This window comes from Apteryx rowi, unplaced genomic scaffold (assembly GCF_003343035.1).
Source record: "Apteryx rowi isolate R43461 unplaced genomic scaffold, aptRow1 scaffold_31, whole genome shotgun sequence".
NCBI classification, from domain to species: Eukaryota; Metazoa; Chordata; class Aves; order Apterygiformes; family Apterygidae; genus Apteryx; species Apteryx rowi.
In genome coordinates this window covers 2,760,374-2,768,785 of record NW_020449530.1, presented here as the reverse complement: position 1 = coordinate 2,768,785, position 8,412 = coordinate 2,760,374, and the positions used below count along the sequence as shown (strand labels likewise).

Sequence of the window (8,412 nt, the reverse complement as noted above, 5' to 3'; positions counted from 1 at the left end):
GCGCACCGAGCCGGGTGGCTCCGACGGCACAAGCGCATCAGCGGCGCGCTGCCCCTTTAGTTTCCCTTATATTCCCCTTGCCCCCCCCGTCTGCTTTACTGGGCGTGCGCCGGGGCGAGGCGGCCCCCGGGGTCTCCCCGCCGCCTGCGGCTCACCGCTGCGCGGCCGAGGGTGGCCGGAGCCGGCCTGCCCGCGAGGCATCCTTGAGCGAGGCCGCGAGCGCGGAGACGGGGACCCCGCGGCACGAGCAGCCCTGCCGGCCTCCCCCCCCGCCCCGACGTGTGGCACGAGGAGTTCGTAGCTTTGAAGGACGCGGTGCCTTTACCCCGGAGCCGGGGCACCGGGAGTGCAGCTGTAGCTGTCGCGAAAGGCGGTGGTGGCGGGGTTTTATTGCTGCTGAGCGGCGGGTGCTTTCGTTCACCGAACACGAAGAGGGGCTGCTGGCTACGTAGCCGCGATCGGCGTGCCCGTGTAGCACTATGCGCCTCCGGTGCAGACCAGCCGCGCTGCTGGAGTTACCCAGGGGTTGTGAAGTTCGGGCACATTGTATGGGTGGATGGTGGGGAAGGAAGAGAAGAGGATGAACTTCAGACAGGATTTTTTTTTTATTATTATTATTWTTTTTTAAGGTCGGGAGAACATTGTTTTATCTTCAAATCACTAAACTCTGCCTGGAGATGGAAGAATCAAGGGAAGGAAAATGACTAGGAATTGCCCCTTTCTAGATCTGAGCACATTCAGTTCTGGAGCCGAATAAGAGTTCATGTCTCTGTAACCCTCTAGTGAAAATACTTGCTCAGGGCATGTGTCTAGTCCCCGGTATTAAACTTAGGACCCAGTCTCCAAAACACACCCCTGGTTTTAGGAAATATTTTAAGAAAATACCATTTCCATTCATCTTTCTGTCTTAAGGACAGGTCAGAGATGGATTTTTTTGAAATGTTCACAGTGCTATTTCAGGTTGGACTGGCATTTAGCTAATGCATTTGGTAGATTTAATTAAAAGGGGGGGGGGAAGCACTAGTGTCACTGCCAGATGTGGCTGGAATCTAAGTTCTGGCATAGGAACTGGACAAACCCTCTCCAGCTCTTTATTTCATGCAGCTTAGGGCTGGGGAATTCGGTGGGAAGGGCTCCATGGCTGGCCACGGCAGGGAGCATTATGCAACCGAGCCAGCAGCTTTGGCATAGTGCCTAGCTGATGTCCTTAGGGGTCCTCAAATACTGCCTGAACCACCCAGTTGAGTTTATTGATTATCTTTTCTCCACAGAAGGCACTATTAAAGAGCTGCTGGCTAAAAGAGTTGGATTTAAGGTAGGAACAAGAGAGAGAAAAAAACAAGAGTCCCCTTTGCTAGAACGAACCCGTGCATGTAGTGAGGCTGCCAGATCTAAGGGACAACTAACTACCTTTGAGCTGTTAAGGGCAGTGTGTATTAACTTCTGGTTTTGGTTCCAAAAACTTTGGATGTCTTGGCCACCCAGCCCTCGCTTTAACTCTTCCCCGATTGCTGAAGAGCAGGTTCAATAGTAAGTTATATAATACTCTGCACAGACCACCTCTTGTCCTAACACAGACACCAGTCAGTTTGCCTTAAATCTATCCCGAGACCCCAGTTATTTATTAATGGGGAAGCTGAAGCCCCCAGAATTGCCACAGCAAACAGCCTCAGCAGAACCAGCAACGTGGGGTGAGAAGGTATAAAAATGAATAAATCTTTCATGCTTAACACTGACTAGCACAGACCTCCCATGTGCTAGTCCAGGGCAGTAGGACCCAGGTGGAGCTGCCTTCTTCCGCCCCCATCTCCCCCCTCCACAAATGTGGTCTTGGAGGACCAGGGAGAGGAGCCAGCCACAGGCTCCAGCCAGGGGAGCAGCTGCTGCAGCAGACCAGGGACCCTCACGCGCTCAGGGACATCGCTGCAGCTTGTTAGCCAGCTTCCCCCCGCCTGTGCCGCTTGATCCCTAGCCTCCTCCTCCTCCTCTTCCTCTCCTGGCTGAGCACTTTTCCTCCCCTTCGCTTCACACCTGCTCTGCTCCACTTTGCGCCACCATCTGCATAAAGCAGGCTGGGCAGCTAGTGAGCTCCTGGTTTAGCCTCCACGTCTGGCTCCCGCTGCTGTAGGCACGCCAGGGCAGGGACTCTGCTGCCTCAACCGGCAAGGCTGGACATGCTGGGAGAGCTTTTGGTGGGTTCACTAGTGACAGCTGGGACCAAAGGGCCAGGACATGCAGGGCTGCCTCCCAGCCCCATGTGCTCACTCGCAGAGCCACTGCTGCTTCGGTGGGTCTCTGGCATGTGTTTGGGCACTGCGACCTCCGTGACACAGGCGGGAGATTTCCAGTTCATTTCCAAACAGTGCTTTTTATGTTTTTCTACCTTGGTTGCCAACTGAGTCATGTTCAAAAATTCAAGAGTGGCTGGAGAGTGAAAATTAAGTTTCCCTCTTACCCTGAGGAGTTATATGGTAATCAGTCTATGGTTGTTAGCAATGGATTATTTATTTTAAGAAACCCTTCTCTATACTAGAAAACGCATGCATTCTTCCAACTCTGGCCTCGCTGGACAGTAAGGCCTGCACCTGTGCCCAAGACAGTACTGTCATTCCTGGGTGTTGGAGAGAGGCAATCCATCGGGAGCACTTGCTCCTTCTGTGGAAACAGTCCGGTGTGTCTAAACACCAGGCTTCAGGGAGGCTTGGCTTCCATTTAAATAGCATGCTGGGCCACATGGGCAATGTTTTTGTTTTGTTTTTTTTAATGGGGAGAGGAAGGGTTTTTTCTTTTTTTTTTTTTAAATCCTATTTCTGATTACAGAATTTTAAAAGAATACACACATTATGGTCATTTAGATGTTCAAGTATCCATGTGAACATGGGGTTAATAAGGAGCTGCTGTGTATTTCCACTGAAATCCAGCAGAAACAAACCTACCTCATAGGAGATCTATCATTCTCCAGCCATTGCTAGAACTGCAATGAACACTTAACTTTTCAGTGGTAATAGGAACCTGATCTGGAATCCCTGTTGTTTATAGTGTTCATACATACATCCTCTTTTTCGGTCAAGAAGTTATTGTAGACTTTTTTTTTTTAAACACAGGGAAGAAAGACCCCACACCTCCCTCCAAGTAAAGGAAGATGGATATAGTGTCAGGCTCAATTAGATCCAATTGTGGTGGCCTTCCCTAAAGTGAACAATGCAGCTTTTGTGATGAACTCCCAGCAGAAAGCCTGGAAGTCTTGGGGGGGGGGGGGAGGAAGCCAACCCCGAAAGCCTGAATCCTGAGGCAGTCTAGGTGCCAGCCCTTCTCAGGATGCGGAGGAGATAGATAGATAGATAGTATGCAACTCTACCCTCTGCCCTCTTATAAGGTATTTTCCCTTTTAAGGTGAGACACTGACATGAAAGGTGTGAGGTGGTTAGAGCAGGTAACAAAGAACTATGTATAGCCGAGTCTTAGCCAAAAAACATCTGCAAACACACAGGTTAAGCGCCCAGAACAGGTTCATACTAGGAGTGGAGGGGACCTTTTTGCTAGGGCCGTGCTGCGGGCAGTTCCCCCACCTGGAGCAGAACTTGGGTGAGTGCCGCAGGAGCGGGATAGCCGGGCTGGAACAAAGTAGCCTGCTCAGCGCTGGAAGTGCTTAAAATGCAAATGTACAGGAACTTCAGACCATCCCCCTCCCTCCTCTGCATGGAGGAAAGCAGCTAAATACAGCCAGGCCTGGAGAGGAATGTTAAAAAGAGGGGAAGAATCACCCTCCTCCTTTCCATAGGGACCCTCACACGGCGAGATTCAGTATGCATGACTGAACAAGCAAGCAAGGACAGCTCCTCTTTTAACTTTCCTGAACAATGGCTTCGGCTTCTTCCACCATTTCGCATTCTCTCTACCCCAACCCCTCCTTCAAAGAAGGAAGGGGGCAGCGGGGGAAGAAAGCCCTGCTGCAGGACTTAGAGGGAGAAAAGCTTTGTTTCGTGCCCTATGAACACCGCTTAAGCTCCATCTCAAACAACAATAAAAAACCACATCGCAGAAGTCTAAAAGGGACCCTGTCAGGTTAAAAGTCATACATTAAAGAGAAAGATTACGGTATAATACAAAGGACACCTTAGATTATTCACACATTTTTTTTTAAATTTCCACTTTACTTCCTCTTTACTTTTATCTTTGCTTGGGCAATGGAAATCAACCAAGCCATTTCAGAGTTCCCAGGTTTTCGTGTGCTGGCAAGAGTGCAGTTTTTAGGTGATTGCCATTACAGGAAATGTTTTTATTTGATTCATCTTCTGCAGGGGATGGTGAGGTTGGGTGTCAATTTAGGCTAAGTAAATCACAAAAAACCTCTGCCATGTACCTGAAGCTTTAAAAATTAATAAATACAACCCTCTGTTCCCCCTTCCAAATGGTAGGTTTCCTCTACCACAAAATGCTCAATTTGCCTGATAGCAAACTTCAGCAGTTTCAGCATGTCTGACCTCAGACTGAGCAGACACGTAACACTAATCTGCTGTATAACTCAGTTTCTCTTTAGAGATGCTGAGAACAGGTAACTTCTCGCATACAAAGCTGGTCCTGCTAAAACCTTTTTTTTTTTTAATAAACTTTCAATTATGATGTTACTCAACAATTTGCACAGGAGGGACCAGACTCTCTCTTTCCTTTCTCTCATCAGACTTGGTCACTCATTGAAACAAGAGAGAGCAGCCCCAAACCCTCCATATAAGCTATTACAGCACGCTTACCAAAATCAACAGATAAGATACCTGTCTTTAAAAAGCACAGACAACACAGATACATCTTTTTTTCAAAAACATACTTCATATTTCCTCTTTTATTATATAAATATCAGTTTAACCTTTTACTGTAAGAATATAAAATGTTTTAAGAGGATCTTTGTTATTTTTTTATACAAATTCACAAACAGTACAATTAATCCATAGGGGTCTCTGGGTTTGCGTTAACTCCATGGTCTGGCCTGTTACTGTGGAGGATTTGAGATTTTGAACATATGAGCAAAAAAAGCCAAGATATTTTTCTTAAAAACAAAACAAAAAACCTTATTCTTCCTCTTTAAAATAATAATAAAAAAAAATCTAAAGAACCAGCTCCATTTTATTGACAGAACAGAGATAAGACAGATGAACTTCAGTCTCCTCCCCTTCACATTACAGCCTCAGGGCCTGCAGGCCTGCTTTGCTCCTCTCTCCACTTACAAACAGGAAGCCTCACATAGTGACCTTTTGTAGGTGATTTGGGAGGGGAGGGGAAAATATTTGCATATATCTATATATATAAATTTTTTTAAACGAACTTGCATTTTACACATTTCTGTTAACAGTAGCCCAATCCTCAGCATGGATTCTCACATGTTACATGTTTGTGCTAKAAGAGTAAAAATGCAGAAGCACAGTTTGGGTCCCCAATCCCCAATGAAGAGGGAGGGAGAGGCACAACCAGAATGTGAAGGTGGGACACAGTAGGGTAAGCTTAAAAAATAAAAAAAAAATAAAGGAGAAATGGGGGGGAAGGGAGAGAAAAGAAAAAAAAATACAAACCCAAGGGGCATTATTCCAGTCTAGGCACAAAAATGTTTCAGTCTCAAAATCTCTTTCCTGTAAGAATTCCAGGGTTTTGAGGGGAAAAAAAAAGTAACAAATTAAAACGAGGTAGCCAGACATCATATATATATATTTATATATATAGAATATATTCAGCAGAAAAAAAATGTACTTAAAAATCCACAAGAACAGCAACTTCAAATGTCTTTAAAAATAAAACCATGTAAGAAAATGAATACTGTAAAGAGGAGAATGGATAAGGAAAACTGGGATCAGTTATAAGACACAAGCAAGGGATAGGTGGGAGAGTTAAGAGGCTGTTTTTGTAGCAGTAATTTTTTTTATGCATTTCAAAATAAAAACAGGTCACAGTATCTCAAAAGAAGCAGAAATGAAGCTGGAGATTCTTCCTCAAGTCCCATGGGTAGAGGGGAGCTACTTGCCCCCTTCCACCCACTCACCCCCAATCCAAAGAGGAATGGATATGTAGCTGGATATGTCTTTATCCTCATTGCCAAGAAAGAGAAGGAGGGGAGAAAAAGAGAGAATGATGAAAGGGAAGATGTGTCTCTCGGTAACTCTCAGCATCCCCCAGTATGTGGGGAGGTTTAAGAGACCAGGGTCTGTGTCCAGTCCCTACAGAGACAGGAGAGGGAGGAAATGGTTATCTGGATCTCCAGTACGGAGAGATGGGGAGAAAGAATGGAGTGCCTAGGCTTTCTCGCTAACCATAGCGCAGGATGACATGGAAACATACAAAAGGAGAGGTTGCTGCTATCCCTATTCTCAGTGCAGTGGAAAACTGGAATAGTGGGAGATTGTATCCACCCACAGCAGAGAATAACATGGAACTGGAGATTGCAAACAGACAAAAAAAAAAAAAAATCAATGTACCTAGGGAGCAGTATTTCTGTCACAATTCCCAGTTGGCGGGGGAGGGGCAGGCGCAGAGGTGGAATGGTTTTACCAAAAGCTGTGTCTGTGCCCAGTGTGCAGGGGAACTGGGTGGCTGGGTATGGAAATGTAGCTAGGAAGCTTCTGCTGCTGCTGTTRTTGTTTGTTCCCATCTCCATTCCCACTCTCCTTTATATAAACAAAAAATAATCTATTCTCGATACATGGCAGAACAAGGGCCTTTCTTTATCCATCCTTAGTGCATGAGGGGATGGAGTGAAGGAGTGGGGATAAAGAGGGGTATCTCTAGCCCCAGTGCATAAGATTGTGGGCTTCTGCCTCTTCTGTAGAGAAGGATGCTGTGGGGGGAGGGGGAGCTCTGTTTCCCAATGTGGAGTTGGAGGCATGACCTGGAAAGGATAGGTGCTTTCTCTCTCTCTCTCCTCCTGTCCCCCTCACCCTCCTTCCTCCTTCTCCTCCAGAGCAAGGATGGGTAGGCAGCACAGAAGGGTCAAGGATATACTCTCTCTCTATATATATTCCTCCATCCAGTGCCAGGGTGCGTGGGTAGCATGGCTCTGTGCGTGCCTCTCTCTCTCTCTCTCTCTCTCTCTCGTGCTCTCTCTCTCTCCCTCTCTCTCCCCTCCATTGCAGCAGTCAGTCAGTAAGTCAGTCCATGAGTCCCTCCAGAGGAGATGGAGGTCTCGGGGTGCCCCCCTCCTCTCACCTGACCTTCTCGCTCTCAGTCATTTCCCAAAGTCCCAGGTTGAGCACCTTGAGGCAGGGCAGCTGGGTGATGCGCTCCAAGCCCCGCTTGGTGATGCGGGTGCAGCCGTAGAGGTCGATGCCCGTGAGCTGGCTGAGGTGTTCAGCAATGAGCTCCAGGCCCTTGTCAGTGATGCGGACGCACTGGCCAATGTTGAGGGTGCGAAGCCCGTGCATCTGTCGCACCATGCGGTTGATGCCCTCGTCACTGATGTGGCAGGAGCAGAGGGAGAGGGAACGCAGCCCGTCCAGGCCCTGTGCGATATAGGCTAGGCTCTGGTCCCCCACCTTGTCGCAGAAGGAGACGTCGAGGCCAGACAGCCGCAGGCTGCCCATGGCCAGATGCATGATGCCCGTGTCGCTGATGTTGTCGCAGGAGCGCAGGTTGAGGCTGCGCAGGCTACTCATGTGTGACAGGTGCAGCAGCCCCGCGTCCGAGATGCCCCCACAGAAGCTGAGGTTGAGCTGGCGGAGGCGGCCCAGCCCGCGGGCCAGGTGCTTGAGTGAGAGGTCGCTGAGCTTCTGGCAGTCCTGCAGTGTGAGCTGCTCCAGGCCCAGGCAGCCCTCGGCCGCGCTGCGTGTCATGCCCGCCAGATGCCCGATGCCCACGTCGGAGAGGTGCCGGCAGGAGCGCAGGTTGAGGCTCTTGAGGCGCTGCAGGCCCCAGGCGATGAGTAGGAGGCCAGTGTTGGTGATGTTGCTGCAGCCGCCCAGCTCGAGCACCTCGAGGCCCTTGAGGTACTGAGCGATGCGGCCCAGGCTGCTGTCCGTGATCTGCTTGCAGAGGCTGAGGTTGAGCGAGCGCAGGGAGCCGATCTCGGCCACGAAGGCGTGGCCCAGCCCGTTGTCGGTGAGGTTGTAGCAGCCGCTGAGGTTGAGGCTCTCGATGTCCGCCATGCCCTGGATCACGTAGCTCAGGCTGCGCCGCAGCGACAGGATCTGCACCCGCCGGATGCCCCGCGCCGCCAGGCTGGGGAAGAGCGAGGGGTTGGCGCGGCGCAGGTGCAGCTTCGCCTCCACGCCCCGCCACACGGAGCGGTGGTAGGCGGCGTCGCGCCAGGCCGTGCACACCTGCGCCGCGCGGCCCTTGTCGCGCACCTCCAGGTACCCGAAGATCATGGCCAGCAGCTCCGGGAACAGGCACGAGATGTGCGTTTCCATCGCCCGCCCGCGCCCGCGCCCGGCC

General features: G+C 49.8%; 1 protein-coding gene across 1 annotated transcript; it reads right to left on the bottom strand.

Moving 5' to 3' along the window:
• Window positions 1–6,532: 6,532 nt before the first annotated feature.
• FBXL14 (F-box and leucine rich repeat protein 14) lies at window positions 6,533–8,406 on the bottom strand. The gene has a single exon (XM_026070429.1). It carries the CDS (start codon window positions 8,385–8,387, stop codon window positions 7,185–7,187), a length of 1,203 nt encoding a protein of 400 aa, XP_025926214.1. The 5' UTR covers window positions 8,388–8,406; the 3' UTR covers window positions 6,533–7,184.
• Between the last annotated feature and the right edge of the window lie 6 nt (window positions 8,407–8,412).

Coding starts and splice junctions, on each gene's coding strand:
- FBXL14 (XM_026070429.1), bottom strand. CDS start 8,387: ATGGAAACGCACATCTCGTGCCTGTTCCCGGAGCTGCTGGCCATGATC.